This window comes from Onychomys torridus, chromosome 7 (genome assembly GCF_903995425.1).
Source record: "Onychomys torridus chromosome 7, mOncTor1.1, whole genome shotgun sequence".
Lineage (NCBI taxonomy): Eukaryota > Metazoa > Chordata > Mammalia > Rodentia > Cricetidae > Onychomys > Onychomys torridus.
This window is the reverse complement of record NC_050449.1, coordinates 81,878,671-81,902,000: the sequence shown is the minus strand read 5'-3', so window position 1 is coordinate 81,902,000 and position 23,330 is coordinate 81,878,671. Positions and strand designations below refer to the sequence as shown.

The 23,330-nt window shown below is 38.2% G+C and overlaps 1 protein-coding gene across 1 annotated transcript in view; it reads right to left on the bottom strand.

The window, feature by feature from the left end:
- Positions 1-882: 882 nt before the first annotated feature.
- The window catches only part of LOC118587624 (tripartite motif-containing protein 43-like), a 77,663-nt gene continuing 55,215 nt past the window's right edge, over positions 883-23,330 (bottom strand). Inside the window, exons 7-12 of the mRNA XM_036193632.1 lie at positions 10,955-11,173; positions 8,940-9,115; positions 8,447-8,574; positions 7,670-7,854; positions 6,457-6,699; positions 883-891 (exon numbers count right to left, since the gene is read on the bottom strand). Coding sequence (XP_036049525.1) covers positions 883-891; positions 6,457-6,699; positions 7,670-7,854; positions 8,447-8,574; positions 8,940-9,115; positions 10,955-11,173 — 960 coding nt within the window. The remainder of the gene's footprint in view (positions 892-6,456; positions 6,700-7,669; positions 7,855-8,446; positions 8,575-8,939; positions 9,116-10,954; positions 11,174-23,330) is intronic.

The window sequence follows — 23,330 nt, the reverse complement described above, 5'->3', positions numbered from 1 at the left end:
AGTGACTGCTGCTCGGAGTTGCCGGCTTCTTCTCCTCGTATTGGTGACTGCGGTGATGCTGCTACCCGGGACAAAAGGTTTACTGCTGCTTGTTCAGAGAAGAATTGCCAGGACCATAGTGTTACAAGAAAGTATCGACAAAGGTCAGTTTGGAAACGTTTGGCAAGACAAATGGTGGGGAGAAATTCCTGTGAAGATATTCTCTTTTAGGGAAGAATGTTCATGGTTCTAAGAGACAGACATTTATCAGACAGTGATTGCTCCAAACCACAGAGGAGGCACATTAAAAACAAGAAAAAAAAAAAATCTGCAGAGAACCATGACCACGCCTAACAGCAACTTTGAAACCTTCAAAAGGATGAAGGGACCCAACAAAGATGACTATGGTAATGCCATTAGTGCCATGCAAAGATCGACTTTGGACTACAAACTGCTCAGGACAATTTTGAGATGACTGGCTGAGAGGATCCAGCCTGGCAGACTACTTAAATAAGGACTTGAAATAAGCCCTGCACTTTATCATTATGCAGCGGCGGGACAAATGATACAGGATTTGACAATTAACCTCAAAATTTTCTTTTCAGGATTCCCTAAAGATGCCTTCTTCCCTAGAAAACAGGAAGTAATTTTAAGAAAAGAACACCAACATTCCCAAGAGGTGGGATGGGAGGTTTTTGGTCATTTAATGAGTTTTGGATATTGTCATTGTTTACAATGGTTGTTACAAGTTCTTAATTGTTAATGGTCAAGAAAAAAGCTGAACAAGGAGATTAGATTCAGAGTTTTTGTTTAAAAAAAAAAAAAGAAAAAAGAATGTAGATATGAGGTAGATCACTGAATCTACCCTGAGAAAAAAGATAAAGAACTAATTTGATAAATAGATCATTGAATCTACACAAAAAAAGAAAAAGGGAAAGAAATAAAAATGACAAAAGGTAGATTATTGAAACTTTTATGGAAAGAAAAAAGAGAATATGAATATGATGAGAAAAAAGATCAAATTTTGAATCTACTTTTAAAAAGGAACTACTTGTTTTAAATAGGATAAGTAATGAAATTTTTTTTTGTCTGAGTTTATCAAATGTTACTGGACTGGACATTGTTATATATAATGGAGTTTTTCACCTAAATCTGTCAAATGTTAATGGAGTAGACATCATTAATGTAATCTTGACTGTGTATATTGTATATACTTATTGGATATGATTTTTCTTGAATTAGTTATAAGCTTTTTTAAATTTTTAGACAATAACAGGGGAAATGTGGTGGTATTGTGTTCCACAAAATATTGTGTGTTCCCCAAAATAAACTTATCTGGGGTCAGAGAACAGGACGGCCACAATATTAAACATGACGATAGGCAGTGGTAGCAAATGCCTTTAATCCTAGCATTTCAGAGACAGAAATACCTCTGGATCTCTGAGTTCAAGGCCACATTAGAAACAGCCAGTCATGGTGACTCTCACCTTTAATCCCAGGTAGTGATGGTAGAAAACAGAAAAGTATATAAGGCGTGAGGACCAGGAACTAGCGACATTTGGCTGGTTCAGCATTTTGGCTGGTTAAACTTTTAGGCTTTGGAGCAACACAGTTCAGCTGGGATTCATTCTGGATGAGGACTCTGGTTTGATTTTATTAATAAGACTTTTAAGATTCATGCTACAAACCTGGAGCCAGGTATTGGGGTGAACACTGAATGATCAGAGAAACAGAACAAGCCACAGCTGCCTCACCTAGCCAGTTCCTCAGCTGATCCTGTTTCCTCAGACTGGAAGCCTGAGCCCTTATCCAAAGGAATCTCAGCTGAACTGCTTCTTGAAAGCCTGAATCCTTAACCAGCCAAAAAGCTTCTAGTTTCTGGTCTTCACACCTTATATAACTTTCTGCTTTCTGCCCTCACTTCCTGGGATTTAAGGCTCACTTCTAGGGATTAAAAGCAAGTGTCATCATGCCTGGCTGTTTCCAATGTGGCCTTGAACTCATAGAGATCCAGAGGGATTTCTGCCTCTGGGATGCTAGGATTAAATTCATGAGTGTCACTGGCCTCTATATCTAGTGGCTGTTCTGTTCTCTGTTCTCTTATTAGGGTGCACAATATTTTGGGATACACAATACCACCACTGTTTCCTTTTTTTGTCTGAAATTAAAGAGCTGATATCTAATACAAGAAAAACTATATCCAATAAGTACAATAAGTAATACAGTATATACAAGCAATAAATACTTAATGTCTAGTCTATTTGCATTTGACAAATTCACAGAAAATAATTACATTATCTATCCTATTTTTGGTAAGTCCAAAATGTACCTGATTCATTTTCTATCCTAACTTATTTTCTTTTTTTTTTTCTTTCTTTCTTTCTCCCCCCACCCCAGACAGGGTTTCTCTGTGTAACTTTCCACCTTTCCTGGATCTCGCCCTGTAGCCCAGGCTGACCTGGAACTCACAGAGATCCACCTGGCTCTGCCTCCCCAGTGCTGGGATTAAAGGTGTGTGCCACCACCGCCCGGCTTCTATCCTAACATATTAATAATGTAACTATCTTATAATGTTTTTCAAATTTATATAGTTACACCTCTTTAATAAGTTTTTCCAAAAATGTCTAGTCTGTAGTTAGAGTTTTCCTGCCTGACCCAGTCAGTCCCACAGTCGCTCAGACCCAACCAAGAAAGCACACAGAAACTTACACTGTTTAGAAACTGTATGGCTGTGGCAGGCTGCTTGTTATCTACTTCTCTCTTAAATTAACCCATTTCTGTTAGTCTATACTTTGCCACATGGCTTGTGGCTTACTGGTGCTTTACATGTTGCTTTTCATGGCGGCGGCTGGCAGTGTTTCTCTCCAGCCTTCTACTTCCCAGAATTCTCTTCTCTCTTGTCCCGCCTATACTTCCTGCCTGGTCACTGGCCAAACAGAACTTTATTTACACAGAGCGATATCCACAGCACTTCCCCTTTTCTTTTTTTTAAAGGAAGGTTTTAACTTTTACATAGTACAATTACATAGAACAAAACAATCATCAAACAAGAATTACAGTTACAATATTAAAGAAGATATCCTATCTATCTTATATTTGTGAGTCTAAGGTTTTTATATCTAACTTGCCTTTTATCACAACTGAGGAAATTATAACTATCTAGTCTTCAACCACATCAAAGATCTCAGAAGGATATAATATTACCTGAGAACCGGGAGAAGGATGTGAGCATTTTTCGGGAGTCTTGCAGGGTAGACAGAGACAGCTGGCAGCCTGAACAGTCACCTAATGTTCCTTTGTAAAGTTGGGGCATCTGTCTTCAGCCCACAGGGCTAGAGTCTCTTGGTCAATTTTTTTAGTGTCCTGTAGAATGTCTGGCAGTTTCCTCTGCGAAGCAGGAACCTGAAGGACCATTTTGTCAAGCCAAGTTTAGTGGTCACCTTTCTATGGGTCCTGCATGTCCAGTTGATCAAGCAGTCCAGGCAAGAACAGTTTCTTGCCCAAATGGCTATTTTTGCCAAGGTGAAGATAAACTCCATATGAAGTGTCTTCAATGCCCATCCTCCTCTCTGAAGTAAATTGGTGCTGCCAGGAGCAGACATGTCTCACTGTCCAGAAAGTCTAAATTTTGAAAATATTTTAAATGCCATATTCTGTAGACCTTTGAAATGTTTGAAGATTACCTGTCTATCTGAAATATCTCTATGTATACCCAGAAGACTTAACTAACATGGCTATGAGTATGATTATCATAGATGACTAATTATTAATCTATTTTTAATTATCCATTTCAATTTAAAATGAGCTATACAAACATAATACCTTAAACACGATTAGAAATATACACACAGTATAACAAAATTAACTTTAAATTTGTATCAATAGACTAAAATCTATACCAATGTAAAACATTTTAAACAAGTTGTTGCTCTTTAGAAGTAAGTTCCTTAAACTACCCTTTTATCCTATTATATCTATATCATATCCCCTTTTCTTCTTTAGAAAGAGATCGTGTTTATAATCAATCTACTTTAAAGAAAAATATTGGTTTTTCTCTGTCCCACACTAGAGGGCTCTTTTGATTTGGGACACAAGAATCTCTTAACCTTTTCTTTTAGCAATATGTCTGGGTTTAGAGAAGGAGTGAGACAATTCCATCTCAAAAGCCAGCTGGGAATTTGGGCGTAGTTTTCTTTTACTACTTCCTGCTGGAGGGGGGCGCTGTATCTTATGGGGACATAAAGAAAATTTTAGGATTATGGAGTAGTCTGTGAGGGTGAATCTCTGAGCCAGTTGCCTTGAAACTATTGTGGATGTCAGATCATCTGGGCTATTGTGTCATCGGAGACCTTTCAGGTGGTCTTGGCTGATCAAACCTGATGTATCTTAATCTGGAACAAATCCACAGCCTCTGGCTTTCTGTGGAAACAAAAGCAGAGACTCTTTTCCAAAGCAACATATCCTTATATCCAAATTTTGAAGTCAAGGTACCTTTAAAATTTACATATTTGTTTAACTCAACAGCTTTTATGATCAAATCTTTTTGTAGTTAAAAATCCCAAAGACAAGACAAACCAGATTCTCTGTGTAATATCCATCTTTGTAAGACTGAAACGCCACTGTGGCTGCTGGCTCTGCCCACCTCAGCTTCCCAACATGGTGGTGGTACAGTTTACCACCAGCTCTGGGTCTGGAGCCATGTGTACCATCAACTATCAGAAGTAGTTCTATCAAAGCAGTGCATAGCCCAGAAAACTTTTTTTTTTAAACTAGCAAAGGCTAAATCCACCATGCAGCAGAGTAAAGTGCCGATTGTAGACTCCTCATTCCCGCTGCACTGCAGGTCAGACGCACATGCCAGGAACCCGCCATAGTAGCTCAAACCGGCAGGCTGCCGCTAACTTGAGAGAGACAACTAGGAAGCTGTGTTTAACTCCGTCTTAGAATCTTTTTTCTCAGGTTTAGGTGGAAACTCTTGCCAACACGTTGAGCGCCATTTGTAGTTAGAGTTTTCCTGCCTGACCCAGTCAGGACAAATCTCTCTTACCCGCCAGTCCCACAGTCGCTCAGACCCAACCAAGAAAGCACACAGAAACTTACATTGTTTAGAAACTGTATGGCTGTGGCAGGCTGCTTGTTATCTACTTCTTCTCTCTTAAATTAACCCATTTCTGTTAGTCTATACTTTGCCACATGGCTTGTGGCTTACCGGTGTCTTTACCTGTTGCTTTTCATGGCGGCGGCTGGCAGTGTTTCTCTCCAGCCTTCTACTTCCCAGAATTCTCTTCTCTCTTGTCCCGCCTATACTTCCTGCCTGGCCACTGGCCAAACAGAACTTTATTTACACAGAGCGATATCCACAGCACTAGTCCATTAACATTTGACAGATTCAGACAAAAAATTCCATTATATATGTAATGTCCAGTCCAGTAACATTTGATAAACTCAGACAAAAAATTTCATTATTTATCCTATGTAAAATAGGTAGTTCTGGGTTGGGGATTTAGCTCAATGGTAGAGCACTTGCCTAGCAAACTCAAGGCCCTGGGTTAGATCCTCAGCTCCAAGAAAAAAAACAAGTAGTTCCTTTTCCTTTTTAAAAAGTAGATTCAATAATTGACCTTTTATCTTATATCTATATGCCCATTTTTCTTTTCATAATAGATTTAATAATCTACCTTTTGTCATTTATATCTTCCCCTTTTTCTTTTTAGAGTAGATTCAATCATCTACCCATTTATCCTATCATTTCTTTATCTTTTTTCTCAGAGTAGATTCATTGATCTACCTTATATCTATATTCTCTTTTTTCTTTTTCTTTAAACAAAAATTCCGAATCTAATCTCCTTGTCCAGCTTTTTTCCTGACCACTAACAATTAATAACTTGTAGTCAACCATTATAAACAATGACAATTATCCATAAGCCACTGAATGACTAAAAACCTCCCATCCCACCTCTTGGGAATGTGGGCAGTGTTTTCTTAAAATTACTTCCTGCTTTCTGGGGGTGAAGACATCTTTAGGGGATCCTGAAAAGCAAATTTTGGGGTTAACTGTCAAGTCCTGTATCATTTGTCCAGTCTCTACAAAATGGGAAAGTGTAGGGCTTGTCTTAAGTCCTTGTTCGAGTAGTCTGTCAGCCTGGATCATCTCAGCTAGCCATTTCGAAATATTCCTGAGAAGTTTGTAGTCCAAAGTCGATCTTTCCATGGTGTTAATCAGCTCAATGGCTTTACCATAATCCATGTGGAATCATCATTGCCAGCTCCTGTCATCCTTTTGAAGATTTCAAAGTTGCTGTTAGGTTGGGTTATGGTTCTCTGAAGATTATTTTTTTGTGCCTCCTCTGTGATTTGGAGTAATCACAGTCTAATAAATGTCTGTCTCTCAGAACCATGAATGTTCTTCCCTATAAGAGAATATCTTCACAGCAATTTCTCCCCACCATTTGTCTTGCCAAACTTTTCCAAACTGACCTTTGCTGATGCTTTCTTGTAATTGATGGTCCTGACAATTCTTCTCTGAACAAGTAGCAGTAAATTATTCATCCCAGGTAGCAGCATCACCACAGTCACCAACATGATAAGAAGCACCTTGTGGCTTGGAGCAGCAACCACTGTCTCCATGGCCCCACAGCCACCATTTGTGTCTGGGCCCAGGCCAAAGCTTCTCCTTAGCAAGCCTTCTAGGCTGGCCTTATACTCGGGATCCTCCTGCCTCTGCCTTATTCAGTAAATCATACCGGCTTGTGACAGAAAAACCAGCAAAGTGTAGCTCAGGCCTGAGCTGGGGCTCACAAGGCCACAGGCAAGCAACTTTTACATGAATAAGTACCACAAACATTGGGCGCCAGATGTAGCAGGAATCTTAAAAGTTCTTATTAATAAAAACAAACCTGGTGCCAGGTATTGGGGTGAACACTGAATGATCAGAGAAACAGAACAAGCCACAGCTGCCTCACCTAGCCAGTTCCTCAGCTGATCTTGTTTCCTCAGACTGGAAGCCTCTGAGTCCTTATCCAAAGGAATCTCAGCTGAACTGCTTCTCAAAACCTGAATCCTTAACCAGCCAAAAAGCTTCTAGTTTCTGGTCTTCTTACTTGGACTTTAGTTTTATGCACGGTGACAGATATGGATCTATTTGCAGCCTTCTAGAAGTTGACATCCAGTTATGCCAGCACCATTTGTTGACGATGCTTTCTTTTTTCCATTGTACATTTTTGGCTTCTTTGTAAAAATTTTAAGTTCATAGGTGTGGGGATTAATGCCAGGGTCTTCAAGTAGATTCCATTGGTCAACATGTTGGTTTTTATGCCAGTACCAAGCTGTTTTTATTACTGTAGCTCTATAGTAGAGCTTGAAGTCAGAGATCATGATGTCTTCAGAGGTTGTTTTGTTGTGCAGGATTCTTTTGGTTATCTTGGGTGTTTTTTTTCCATATGAAGTTGAGTATTGTTCTTTCCAGTTCTGTGAAGAATTGTGTTGGTATTTTGATGGGGATTTCATTGAATCTGTACATTGCTTTTGGTAAGATTGCCATTTTTACTATGTTAATCCTGCCTATCGATGAGTATGGGAAATCTTTGCATAGGTAACATAGTCTACCAATTTTTTCTTTTAATAGTATTTTAGTATTTAATAGCAATAAAGGAGGTAACATTACATTAGGAAACACAATATACTAACATACTGGATTGCTAGTTCCCCACATATGACCACTGGCAAAGAAAGTCCAGACAGGATAATTGAAGATGCCAGGAGGGTACCTGTATATGAGGGAACTCTTGGCAACATTCATAAAACTTAAACATCCATCCTCACAATCAAGGAACACACCAACTCGGCCCAGTGGTTTCTCTATATAGTGCTGGAATACTGGGCATGTGATGAGGAGACTGTCATGATTACCCTCCTTCACACACACAAGAAGAAATGCACCTTCAGGTTCAATCAGTTGGTTTCTATTCCTCAACCCGGAATCCTTACAGACCCCTACAGCCCAGTCCCAAGAGTCCTTAAACTTAATCTCCCAGTAATATTTCCCTGACATGAAGCTCTGTGATTCCCCAGGAAGGAAAATAGAACCCAGCATAATCTGCAGATGTATCTTTATGGTTATGTCTGAAGCTGAATCTTCTCATGGCATGAAGTAGGTTCATCTTGTAATGCAGCATGGTTACATTATCATAGAAAGTGGATGCTGTGGGAAGAGTCAACATTTTATGTAAAATGATTATTTACATTTCTTGGGTGAGATATGTCCATAGTTCACAGATTTTAAAAAGAGAAGGCTAAGACTTGTGCTTAAATTTGTCTCATATACACCAATGTCAATAATTTCCACAAGAAAAGACTGGTAGCATGTTGAAAATTTTTTTGAAAATTTTAGATGCTGGGGAGTTAAAATATCTATGTTTACAAAAGTTATCTCATTGTTGAAGAATACTTTATCAGTGAAGACACTCACCTTGTAAGTGATTGTAACTGTCAGTCAGTCCAGTAATGGGTAGGGCTTGGAGTTTTGGTTTCATGGTTTGGATCATGCTCAAGTGCATTGACTCACTACTGCAAGAGAAGACATTGATCTGCCTGGTGCTAAAAATACCATCACAGTGATTAGGAAAAACTTCACTTCCAACTTCAGCCAAATGGCTAGGGGATAAACACCTTCCCACTTAAGCCAGATTACTTGAGGTTAATCCCATAATGGAAGGAGAAGACTGTCTCCTGAAAGCTGTCCTCTGAACTGCACACATGTGCAACGGCACATGTACATGTACATACACACATATTCATACACACATAAATATAACAAATTTAATAGAAAAAATCCCAAACATATTAAACACAAACAACTGAGGATTTTCTATATAAAGTGTATCTGCACTTTGCTAAGGCAGTTTGTTCAATTTTACAGCTTATTTGAAGGTATCCTGGCTTGCACTGATGGCTAAATTCACCTTCTGAATATGTCATCCAATCCCTGCAAAGAAGACAAGAAGAAGTTAGATTTATGAAGAAATGGCATAAAAATAACAGTCACCATCACACCAATCTGTCCTGAAAACTTATATTCATGTTTCAGGATGATGTCAATCAAGTAGATTAGCATGATTCGAATTCTGATGAAATCAGACTGGAGAGTAAAATTTGAGAAGGATGTGGGTATTGACTATACATTGCTGTTGAACTCCCACCTGTCTGCAAAAGGAACTTTTCCTGAGCTTGTCTACAAGCCCTAGGGATACTTTAGCTAAGGGTACTTAAAAAGGTTGGCCTCACCCCTGCATTGTTTCTCACACCTGTAAATCAAGAATTGTGGGGTTAGAAGCCTGAGGATTACTGGGAATTGCAGGCCATCATGCATCACCTAGTAGGAACCTTTCTCAAAATCCCAACCTCCCAAATAACACTCAAAATACAGATTTCAAACAGAAGAAATTGAACCATATGTATCTTTAAAATTGTGCACAATATCCAAGTAGAGGGAAAAAGAGTGTTGGAAACAGAAACCACTGAATTTGGACTCTCGAAGAAACAAGGTACAAAATCCAAAAGTTAGTTCCTATTCTTTGGGGAATCTACTGACATAATTTCAAAAAGCTTGTTCTTTCAAGATTGTTCCTGAAAAGGAAAACCCCTAACATAAATCTCGGGAATATTGAAAGCTATCTTAGTATATCAATCACCACTTGGGCCTAAGTCAGTAAAGCCTCTTCCTGCACTACTCCATGCTCACCTGCAGCAGGACCACATATGGCTCCTGGGACATTGCCATCAGCTCCTGATAAGTTTCTCTTAGCTGTTTTCTGTTTTGGACCACCATGGCTTCACTTGTCCTGAGTTTCTCTAAAACACATTGGTCTTCATTTCTCATAGACTAAATGTGTTTCTCTTCCTCTTCATAGAGGAGTGGATGCAGTTTCCTATACTCTGTCCTGATTATTTCTTCTCGAAGTGTTAAGTAGTCCTGAAGAAAAGGGACATTCTCAATCATATTTGCAAAGTATTTTATCCTCTTCCATTGCATCCTCCTATGATAAAATTTCACAAATGACTTCTAGAATGACAAAGACTCTGATTGACTGTCCCCACATTTCAGAAAATGTAAATGCCTTGGTTTCATTTATTTCTTCTTTATTAATTACACAGTCAAACAGACCCTAAGCATTTTTACCATATTAGAGGTGCAGAACTGCCTGAAGTAAAGGTGTTGATTGATCATTCATATGTTGAATTAGATATGAAACTCCTCTTGTAGTAATTAGAATTCATGGTGTAGTCCTAGAGTCTAATGCAGTGTGTTGAACTGTCAGCAATTCACTCATTAGTCCCAGAATCTTCTGCACAGCCAGACTTAAGCTTTTGGAGTCTGAAGCAAATGGTATCAATGGCTTTAGCTGGTGGTTCTGTATACTTCAAATGCAATACTAAAACTCATTGTCAAGATTAGTTGGAGACTACCCTTCTCTGAGATGACCATGCCAGGCTTCAGGTGGACAAAGTCCTCACACAACTGCTGAATCTACTCTTCTTTTATTTGCAGGATTTGGGTGAAACCCTCCTCTCGTCTAATCTCAATGTCAGTCTGGCTTTCTCTTTTCTTGTACTCCAGAGAAGAATCCAGTAGCACAATCTTAGAGTTCTTGATATAGTGGTGCATTTGTGAACATCCTTGTTAATCATGACTTCAGTTAAGACACATGAGTCTTCAATGATGCCCTCAGGGGTCTTTTCCACTCATGGATACTTCTTGATGTCAACTTCCTTTAGGCCATTCTCTACAAACTTCAGCATCTTGACAGCATCCAGGGCTATATTGCCTGTCAAAGAGGACCATCTAATGAAGACTTTTGTAGTAATAGGGCTATTGATGTTATTCAGCATTATATCACGGTTATTGACACCAATGGATACTGATTTTCTACAGAATGCTGATCATATTATCCAGTGTCATGTAGCAAGCACTGATCACCACTTTTCGGTGCATCTGCTGCTCTAAAAAGTGCTCAGACACAGACAGCATTTCTCCTGCAAGAATAATTACTGATGTGGTCTCATCTCCAACCTCTTCATCCTGTGTCCTGCTAATTTCAACCATGGATTTGGCTGATGGATGGGGGACTTGAATCTCTTGAAGAATGGCATTGCCTTCATTGGTCCTCACCGTGCCTCCCATTGGGTCCAAAAGCATCTTCATTAAATTTAGGTCCCAAACATGTCCGGATGATGTCTGCAATTTTCTCCATAGCATTGATATTTCCAGATTGAACTTTTCTTCCAGATTAATGCTTTGTGTTTTGACTGTGCACAAGCACTGGACTGTGGTCCATCATGGTAGCATGGTTGAGAGCTCTGTACACAGAGCTGGGGAAGCAGGCAGAACCTTCTGGAGAGAAAGAGCCATGAAATAAACACTGCCTCCTCAGGACTGATATATAAACCTCAGCTTTTCCTTTTACAATTCCACATTTAATGATGTCAATCCATTATTTTAGCAAATATCAACATTAAAAAAATTCTTAATAACTCCTGAGAATGAATTGAACTAATTTGTATCATATACAATTCAACAAAAATTTCTTCGAGATTCATCCCCTTTCTATATCTACTCAACTTTCTGTTTTTTTGTTTTTTTTAAATGCATTGAGAAGCAGGACAGCGATAGAACATGCCTTTAGCCCTAGCATTTGAGAGGCAGAGGAAGTCAGATCTCTATAAGTTTGAGGCTAGCAAGATCTACAGAGTGAGTTTCAAGACAGCCTCCAACGCTACACAGAGAAACTCTGTTTCAAATAAACAAAACAAAAAACAAAAGGAATGTGAAAAAACCATGTCTGATTAACTAAAACCCAAGAGGTTGTGATTTTTCTTGTGAGGGAGTATTCTTGATTGAATCCTTTGAAGTGGGAAGCTGCACCTAAACTAAGATGTTTTGACGTTTGAGAATCAACCTTAAATCTTAGCTGGTGGCAGCCTATATAAATAACATGGAAGAAGGAAACTCTCTCCTTTGTTCTTTATCCTCTTGCTCTCACTCTCACTGGCAAGTTCATTCCTTCACTGGTATATTTTTTGGGGGATTCCAAAGTATACTGAAGACCAGCTGATACATCCAGCCATGTAGAATGAAGCATTGCACTCTCTCTCTCTCTCTCTCTCTCTCTCTCTCTCTCTCTCTCTCTCTCTCTCTCTCTCTCTCTCTCCATGTTTGCCTATATTCATTCAGTTTTGTTTTTCTAGATTCAGAGTGGTTGCTATACTTATCTCTTGGGTTTTAGTTAATTCCTCGTGTAGTCAAATTGGCAACCAGGAATAGCCATCAGAAGGGCTGACCACTTTGTGTTGGATGATCAGTTAGGGAGGTTGTCCCTAATTGAGCCTAATTTTTTGTCTACATATCAACATGTTCATTGTCCTGGTCTTGTTTAAGCAGCCATTTCTAGGAGAGATGGCTTTATAGCACACTTCCTGGTATTCTGGCTCTCATCATCTTTCTGACCCCTCTTCCACAATATTTCTGGAGTTATTGATGCAAGAGCTAGGATATAGATGTATCTGTTGGAGTTTGGATCCCCATGATCTCTTGATTTTTTTTCACTCTCCATTGTGGTATTCTGTGCATATTTGCCTGTATGGTCTATTGCTTCTTTTACATGTTCTTGTAAGTAAGAATTAGTAGGTTTTTCTTACTTGATCTCAAATCTAATATTTTGCTTAATTTTATAGTAAGCCAAATCAATGATAAATTAATGTTTCAGGGATTATGAGATGAGGAGAAGACTAGCTATAATCATTAAGAGGACTTACAGGTAAAGTGTGTTTAGTATTATTTATGTGGAAAGCCAGTTGTCAATGCTGAGATGTGTTTAGTATTTAGAAAGCACAAAGAACATAAGGGGTATGTTAAGATGGATTCCAAGTGTGTGTAAAACAATGAGGAGAAAGACATAAAAATTATATGTAACTTAATAAATCCTGGATCAGGGAACTGGAGTCATCCAACTTGTGAAGATTTCCCATATGTAAAGATTATGTTAGTCTTTTAGCTAGAAATATAGTTCAGATAAGGATTATTACTAACTGAGTTAGCAGGAATCCCATAGGAATTCATGCTGTGGCTTTTATGAAGCATTTTCCTGGTGTTGGAATTAAAATCACTGCAGTAACAAGGGTTACCTAATGGGAGACCAGGAGATGGAGACTCTCGTATCCCCTTAGGCAATTTTCTTTGCCTCCAAAATCATAGTCAGATCCTGGAAAGCCTTAACCCCAGTTGAGTAGATCACAGAAGCGATTTTGCATCTGTCTTTGAGAATACCAGAGCAAAAAAACGGCAGATGATTTGGTTCATTTAAGCATACTTTTGGGGTGTGAATTAAGCTTTGTGCAGAGCTCCCCAATCCTGCTCTTTGGGAGACTAAGGATTAGGAAGGGTGGGTATAAAATAAAGGCATCCTGAAGTGGAAGTTGTATTTCTACTTTTGAGAATTCTTTGTTTAGATCTAGACTCCATTTTTAGCTGAGTTAATTGATTTCTTAGTGTGCAATTTTTTTTAGTTCTTTATGTATTTTAAATATTATCCATCTATAGTGTGTGTAGTTGGTAAAAATCTTTTCCCCTTCTGTTTGTTGTCACTTTGTCCCAGTGATGGTGTCCTTTGCTAAACAGAAGCTTTTGAGTTCCATGAGTTTTCATATTTTAATTCTTGTTTTTAGTGACTGTGTTATTAGTGTTCTGTTCAGAAAGTCCTTTCTCATGCCTATGAGTTCAAGACTATTCCCCACTTTCTCTTCTATTAGGTTCAGTATATCTGGTTTTATGTTGATGAGTGATCCACATGGAGTTGAGTTTTGTGCAAGGTCATAAGTATGGATCTATTTTCATTGTTCTAAACACAGTTATCCACTTTGACTGACACTATTTATTTAAGTTCTCCAATATGTATTTCTGACTTCTTTCCTAAATATCAAGTGTCTATAGGTGTGTAGATTCATGTCTGGACCTTCAATTTGATTCCATTGATCAACAATGATGTTTTTGAGCTAATAACATGCTGTTTTTATTTTTGAATATAATACAAATATATTGTGCATATGCAATATATGTATCAGTAGGTTTTATTTGCTCATATAAATATATTCAGCCCTTTGTATGCTACAACAATAAAGAAGAGGTCATGAATTTGAAAAGGAATAGGGGGCATGCAAAGAGTTGGGGAGAAGTCTAAAGGGACAAATGATGTAAATACAGTTCTCATGTATAATATTCTCAAAAACATAAAAATTTAATGAAAATTCTACCAACAAAAATACAGATGTTATTATAATTACTATGCTAAAGTAAAAATTATGAAAAATTATCTGATTTATAAGTCAATGTATCTGGGTCTAGAACTTAGTTATTGCTGAGGTTTTAGACTCAGTATTTGCCCAGTATGTTACATGTCTGTTAAGGAATACCCATAGGAAAAATAAATTAGCAAAGTCATATTTTAATAAAAATCTGAATTATAAACCAAAGCTAGAAATTGCAAAGAAAATCTGAACCTAGATTACCAAATTTATGCCATTTACTCCTCAATACTAATTTGTCTTTTCATAAGATCTTGTAATTTTCAAGGACTTTGTATTCTTTCTTTTTTCTTTCTTCTTTCCTTTCTTTCTTCCTTCCTTCCTTCCTTTCTTCCTTTCTTTCATCTTCCTTCCTTCCTCCCTCCCCCTCTCTTGTTCTTTCTATCTCTAAAAATTTTGTTTTCATTTTACATACCAGTCCCAGTTCAGCCTCCCTCTCCTCCCACCCCACCCCAACTGCCCCCCATCTCATAATCAAAGCCCTTATGATTCTATGCAAAAGTCAGAATTTTATGCCATTCTCATGGTACTAATGGACTTTACAGAACCATTCAGTATCGTTACTTACTTTTAATATGCTGAGTGTTTCAAACATTGAAACCACTGAATTTATTCCTGATAAAACAGAATTAACTTCATTATTTACACATTTACAGGGAATAGTCAGGAATAGAAACCTCCCATATATACAGCACATATCAGATCCCGTATGGATCTGCCAGCTCCTCTAGCACAAGGTAATGATGAAATCGACCAGTCATTAACAGGAAATGTGCTGGGGGCGTCAAAATTTCATAAAAACACCATGTCAATAGCAAAGGTTTGAAAAAGAATTTTTCATTACTTGGCAACAAGCCAATGAGAATGTAAAAAAAATGACCTACTTGTTGTTTCTATCACCAAACTCCATTACCTGCAGAAAGTCAGCCTAAAGAGATACAAAGAATTGAAATTTGGCAAATAGATGTGTTTCATTTTATAGAATTTGGAAAATTAAAATATGTACAACATAAATAGATATTTAGCAGCAGTTCAGCTGAGATTCATTCTGGATGAGGACTCAGAGACTATCAGTCTGAGGAAACACAATCAGCTGAGGAATTTGTGAGCTGAGGAGGCTGTAGCTTTTTGTGCTTCTCTGATCTTCTAGCATTTACCCCAATACCCAGCTCCAGGTTGGTTTTATTAATAAGACCCTTTAGGATTCATGCTACATCTGGTGCCCAAAGTTAAAGGTAGGCATTCATGAAAAAGCTGCTTGCCTGTGGCCTTGCAGGGCCCAGGTCAAATCCGAGCTACCCTCAGCTGGTTGTAGTAGAGCATGTGGTAAGATGTGCTGAAGGAGGGAGAGGCAGGAAGATCCCAAGTTTGAGGCCAGCCTGGAAGCCTTGTTAAGGAGAATGTGTGGCTGGGGACAAGTCACAATGGTGGCGGTGGAACCATGGAGGCAGTGGCTGCTGCTCTGAGTTGCTGGCTGCTTCTCATCCTGTTGGTGACTGTGGTGATGCTGCTACCTGGGACAAAGGGTTTACTGCTGCTTGTTCAGAGAAGAATTGCCAGGACCATCATGTTACAAGAAAACATTGACAAAGGTCAGTTTGGAAAAGTTTAGCAAGACAAATGGTGGCGAGAAATTGTTGTGAAGATTTTCTCTTCAAGGGAAGAACGTTCATGGTTCTGAGAGACAGACATTTATCAGAAATGTGATTGTTCCAAACCACAGAGGAGACAAAAAAATAAAAATTCTACCGGGAACCCTCACCATGCCTAAGAGCAACTTTGAAATCTTCAAAAGGATGATGGGACTCCACAATGATGACGCCACATGGTCTATGGTAAAGCTGATTAACACCAGGGAAAGATTGGCTTTGGACCACAAACTGCTCAGGAAAATTTTGAGATGGCTAGCTGAGATCATCCAGATTCACAGACAACTTGAGCAAGGACTTGAGACAAGCCCTACATTTTCCCATTATGCAGAGACTTGACACCAAATGATACAGCTATCTCACCCAGGACTTGACAATGAACCCAAAAAATTTCTTTTCAGCATTCCCTAAAGATGTCTTTGCCCACAGAAAGCAGGATGTAATTTTAAGTAAATAATGCCCACATTCCCAAGAAGTGGGATGGGAAGTTTTTAGTTGTTTAATGAGTTATCGATATTGTTATTGTTTATGGTGGTTGTTTACAAGTTGTTAATTGTTAATGGTCAGGAAAAAAGCTGAACAAGGAGATTAGAGTCAGAGTTTTTGTTTGAAAAAAGAAAAAGAAAAAGGAGAATATTTATATGAGGTAGATCATTGAATCTACTCTGAGAAAAAAGATAAAGAAAAATTGGATAAATGGGTAGATCATTGAATGTACTCTAAAAAGAGGAGAAGATATAAAAATGACAAAAGGTAGATTATTGAATCTATTGTAAAGAGAGAAATGAGAGAATATGGATATGATAAGATAAAAAGTTCAATTATTGACTCTACTATTTAAAAGGAACTACTTGTTTTAAATAGAATAATTAATGAAATTTTTGTCTTAGTTTATCAAATGTTACTGGACTGGACATTATATATATGAATATATATACATGTACACACATATATATGTATATGTATATGTGTATATATATATATATATATATATAATGGAGTTTTTTGTCTGATTCTGTCAAATGTTAATGGACTAGACATTGTTAATGTAATTCTTGACTGTATATATTGTATATATTTATTGGATATAATTCTTCTATTAGTTAAAGCTTTGTTAATTTTAGACAAAAAAGGTGAAATGTGATGATACTGTGTTCCTCAATATATCATGCACCATAATAAATTTATCTGGGGTCGGAGAACAGAACAGCCACTACACAGATATAGAGGCCAGAAAATGGTGCCACTCACACCTTTAATCCTAGCACTCTGGAGGCAGAGATCCATCCGGATCTCTGTGAGTTCAAAGCCACACTGGAAACAGCCAGGCATGGTGACTCATGCCTTTAATCCCAGGAAGTGATGGCAGAAAGCAGAATAATATATAAAGCATGAAAACCAGGAACTAGAGCTGTTTATACTTTTAGGCTTTTAGCAGCAGTTCAGCTGAGATTCATTCTGGATGAGGACTCAGAGACTTCCAGTCTGAGGAAACACAATCAGCTGAGCAATTGGTGAGGTGAGGTGGCTGTGGATTGTTGAGCTTCACTGATCTTCCAGCATTCACCCCAATCCCGAGCTCCAGGTTTGTTTTATTAATAAGACCCTTTAGGATTCATGCTACACCTGCTTCAGAACAAAAATGAAGACTCCCTGACTCAAAAGTCAAAAGCAGAAAGTTAAAACAGAAATCTATCTGGGTAATCCATTGCTCCTACATCCAGTTTGAGCCTTAAATTCATTTAAAAAAAATTTGAGAGCATTGTCAGCAGTGCTGAGAGTTTACCATGTGGTTCAGAGATGCTGCTCCTTCATGGCAAACTGCCTCCATGTCCTGTTAACTGCATATTAAATTAGGCCACATCCACAGAGGCTTGAAGGCACTCATGTGAAAAGTCCAAAGACTCCCTGCTGTGTCTGGTCATTTCCCAGAGACCTTTGGAGTTAAAACCACTCATGAAGAATGAGGTGACTTACTTTTCAAGATTCTGGACTCAGTAGCTGGCCCAAGAAATAAAAAGAAATTCTGAAATATTATAGTACACTTTCTAATAGCACTGTCAGTAATAAGATTTTCCAACCTAGCTTGTCAGTAAAAAAAGAAAGATTCAGTTGAGCAGCCTATACAGTTATGAGAAACACCCATTGCTGACACATAACACTTGTTAAAAATCAAACATACTGGAAAAAATCAAACATACTGTGCTTTGAAGCTTTTTATTTTTTTTAAATTAAATTATGTCATTTTCCTCTTTCCTTCCTCTGACCAGCCTCATGCCGCACCCCCTTTCTTCCTCAAATTCATGTCCTCTGGCCTCCTTTCTCTAACTGTATATTGTAGGGGTGTGTGTGTGTGTGTGTGTGTGTGTGTGTGTGTGTGTGTGTGTGTGTTTATGTGTGCATTTGTGAGCATTTGTGTAGTCCTAAATATATAGATACAATCCACTCTTTCCATATAATGTTATCTGTACTATGTGATTTCAGAGCTAACCAGCTCTTATTGAAAAACCAATTGGGCTGTTCCCCAGGGAAGAGGATTATCTCCCACTCTGCAGTTTTGGGTTGCACGACTAGTGTTCTAGATGGATGGTTCCGGCAAGGCATCCCATAGTCACTCATTCTTTGCATGTTTATTGTTTGTGGTTTTCTGTTATGATCTCATTCTGTTGCAAAGAGAAATTGTTTTATTGGATGGTAAAAGCTACATTGACCTGAGTGTAAGGATAAATACTTAGAATACAGTTAGAAATTATGCTGCTTTAGTATATATATTATTTTGAGACAGGGACACATTTATACCAGGCTGGTCTTTTTCTCTCTATACAGTTGAAGCTGGCCTTGAACCATGATCTTCCTTCATCTACCACCTGAATGCTGGGATTATAAGTATATACCACAAAGTGTGAATCAGTTGGATTTATTTTATGATGTTTAAAGGGGCTTTAATTGAGGAACAAGGATCCTATGTCTTATTTTGTTCTGTTTTGTTCTTTTCTTTTCTGGAACATCCTTCTACACTTGAGGATGGCCCAGCAGCAGCCCTAGCTATCTCCATACATACATGTGCACATTGAGAATATTTCCCAAGTGTTTTATAATCATTAGTTGCCAACATCATCACATTTACTGTTTTCTCCTAGATTTCCCAGGTGGTATACATGTTCCAGAATCCAGACATACCATAAGAACACCTTTGTGTGTCTACTATAAAAATATAGCACTATTTGGGTTTCATGTGTGTTACTCATTGAAAGACAGTATCCTCTGTGAAGTTCAGGTGGTTTTCCTTCCACTGAGTCTCCAGCTCTCTGGTGTCATTGACATCACCACATCTATTAAAATTGAATCATAGAAGCAGTTCCATCAGAAATCCCTTTCCCTGTTCTATTAAGGATTTGCTTGAAGTGTTAATGGACTTGGGAAGTACAGTGCAGGAAAGGCTCTTTCCATCTGTACTGGTGTCATATGCAGCACCAGTAGAGCAATATTCCCATTTTTCCTAAGTCATGAAGAGAAAACCAGACCATTGTAAAGTATGCAGTATAGCCCAATCTTAACAATGCTTTCTGTTTTAAAATTGTAGGCGGCTTCCAACATGTTAGGAAGTTGTAAGTATCTGAAATCCTCTCTTGTTCAGGAAATCTCTTAGTGTTTCATTCCTATAAAGCCTGAATTAGTGTTCTTGTTGGGAAGGAAGGTTGAAAGAACTGGGGTTAATTTTGTGTGTGCTGGTGTGGATTCACCTGATACACTTTGTGCTGATGTTCTTGTAGATATAGCCCAGGTGGGAGACACAGACTTTGAACAACAGCAGAACATAGTAAAGAGAGTTTTCCTGGAAAGTAACAGCATGCCCTACTGCAACCTGTAGGAGAGAATCCAGGAAACAGTCAGGTAGTACTTTCTGCTAGGCAGGCTGAAGCAGTGGGGACTCTATCAATGAGGCATTGATTTGCATGGAGATTTGTGTACTGCTCCTTCCAGGCATAATTCTAAAGGGTAGACACAATGATACCAAACTCCACTGTCAGTTAAAGATGATTTGGGGGAGTTGGAGAGATGACTCTTTGATTAAGAGCACTGGCTGCTCTACCAGAGGAGCAGATTTGTGTCCCAACACACATCTAGCTACTCACAATCATCTGTAACTCAGTTCCAGGGTATCTGATGCCCTCTTCTGGTCTCAGCTGGCCTGCATGCAAGTGATATACAGGATTTCAAATGCAGGCAATACAGATGAAATAAACTTACAAATAAAAATATGATCTTTACCACAACACCCATCCTTCCTACCTCTGTTTCTTCCAAAGCTCCCAGCCTCAGGTTCTAATCAGGAGCTCTCCTAAGATGTCAAGGAACCAGTGGAAAGCTGAGGCTGATGTGAGCTACCACACTCAGCTGATATGGCTGTATCTTCTGAAGGTAGAATGAGCCCACAGAATGATGTTTTTAAAATACAGCTCTGGGAGTTGAGAAAGGTATCAAGTACTGTAGCTCCAGGTAGGTAACTACATTGCATTCTGGGTCTACACTGTCATGTGTACAAGGCGTCAGTGGAGACAGGGACAGAAAGAAGGCTGTACGTGAGCTCATTTCCTGCTTGTGCTCCTCACACTAGACTGACCTTCAGGGTGAATGATTCAAAGGACACATTGACACCTATCTTGGAGCTTCTGACCTAGTACTTCTGGATTCATAGACTTTCTGTTCATTGACAGTCACTGTTAGAATAGATAGACATCAGCCTGTAAGTCATTGTAATAAATCATACTTCTATTTCTATGTATAGAGAGATTTCCTGCCTCTGCTTTCTGAATGCTAGGATTAATGGCATGTCCCACCACAGCCCTGCTTCTCCATGTATTTACAAAAAAGGTAAAGAACAGAAAGTTGAGTGGGTAGAGAAAGGGGACAAATCTCGAATAAATTGTAGTTGAGGTGAATGTGACAAAAATGAATTGAACAAATTGTCAAATAATTATTAAGATTTTTTAATGTTGATATTTCTAAAACCACAGATTGATATCATTAAATGTGAAATTACAAAAGGAAAAGGGAAAATATAAGCACACCACAATATGTTTAGAAATAGTGAAATGTTGTAGCAAAATTACTCTTTATTTTTTTATTATATGAGTTCTCACTGTATATCCTCGACAGGCCTTATTGTCTTAGGCCCACACTAGTGATTGTTATTCTAAGATAGCTTTCAATATTCTCTGCATTAATATTAGGGGTTTTCTATTTTAGAGATAATCTGTAGGTACTAAATTCTGTAATAACTTTGAAAGAACAAGCTTTTTGAAACTGTTGTAGTAAATACCCCAAGGAATATGTCCTAATTTTTTTCTTTTGTAGCTCACTTCTCTGAAAGCCCAAATTCAGTATTTGGTATTTCCAACACTCTTTTTACTTCTACTTGGATATTATACACAATTGTAAAGAAAGCTATTATTTAATTTCTTCTGTTAGAAAGTTGTGTTTTTCAGATGTTCTTTAGGAGATTGGTATTTTAGGTAGGAACCTACTTGGTGGTGCATAGTAGCCTCCATCTCACAGTAATTCTCAGGCCTCTAACCATGCAAGCTCAGGGAAACTCACCTTTGCAGACAGGTGGGGGTTCAAAAGCAATGTACAACCAATCAATACCTATGTCATTCTCACATTTAGCTTTCATCTGATTTCATCAAGAATTCAAATTCTGAAAATAAGATTTGTTGGCATTATCCTGAGACATAAATAAAATTTACCAGGATAGATCAGTGTGATGGTGAGAGACATTTATATGAACTTTATAAACAAATATTGTATGCCATTTCCTCAGAAATCTAAGTTTTTCTTTTTTGTTTACAGGGTTTGGACAACATGTATAGAAGGTGAGTTTAGCCATCAGTGCGAGGCAGGATACCCTGAAATATGCTATGAAATAGACCAAGCTGCCTTAGCAATGTGCACATAATTTCACATAGAAAATATTCAATTGTTTGTGAATGATGTGTTTGGGATTTTTTTATTTGATTTATTACATATGTGTGTGGGAGTGTGCATCCACCTGTGCCATTGCACATGTGTGGGAGTCAGAGGACAACTTTCAGGAGACAGTGTTCTTCTTCCATCAAGGGCTTTGAGGACTGAACTCAAGTTGACAGGCTTGTGTAACAAGGGATTTATCCCCTGAGCCATTTGGCTGTACTTGGAGTGAGGTTGTTCCTAATCACTGTGATGATATCTTTAGCACCAGGTAGATCAATATTTTCTTCTCCTTGCAGGAGTGAGTCAGTGCAGCTGAGCATGCCCCAGACTATAAACGCAGAACTCAATGCCTTACCCATCACTTGACTGATTGAAAATTACAACCAGTTCCAAGGTGAGTGTCTCCACTGATAAAATGACCAGAGGTCCCTCTCGATAACGTGATAACCTCGGCAATCATTAAAATATTTTAACTTTTCAGAAACATGTGTATATAAGTCACATTGTAATCCTAGTCATCTTACAAATAAACAAACAGAACTAATATCAATATCACGTTGTATGTGATGGTGGCTGAAAGAGAATATCAGTTGTTCCTTGAGACATAAAGGATGGTTAAGTAATTCAGGACAGCCTAATTCAATGTTAGGGTACTCAGTGATGGAGATATTTGATTATTTTCCTTTAAACTCTTCAATTAATTTCTTATACTGTATATAAGAATAAAATATCCATGAAAAGGAAAATCTATGATTTTCTGTAGATTAACAAAGGTCCCCTCTTCTACAGTATCTAACATTTTCAAAAAGTTCCTCAGAGTTTTTTGAATGCTACCACAGTTTCTTATGGAAATCCTTGATTTTTATGTATTTGAGCCATACTTAACCTCAAGTCTTAGCCTTCTCTTTTTAAAATCCAGGAAGACTCTATGGACCTTTCTCACTTGAGAAATGTAAACTGTCATTTTAACTGAAATGTTGATTCATCCCACAGTGCACATTTTTTTTGAAAACATAACCGTTATCCATCACAAGATGAACATATTTAATGCCATGAGAAGACTCAGCTCCAGACAATAAAGATACATCTGTGGATTCTGCTGGGTGCTGTTTTGTTTCCTGGGGATCACAGAGCTTCATTTCAGGGAAATATTACTGGAAACTGGATTTGAAGGACTCTTGGGACTGGGCTGTGGAAGTCTGTAAGAATTCCTGGTTAAGGAATAGAAACCAACTGATTGAATCTGAGGGTGCATTTCTTCTCACATGTGTGAAGGAGGGTAATGGTTGCAGTCTTGCACATGCCTAGTATTCCAGCACTATACATACAATCCACTGGTCCAGGTTGGGTAGCTCCCTGATTGTGAGGAGGGAT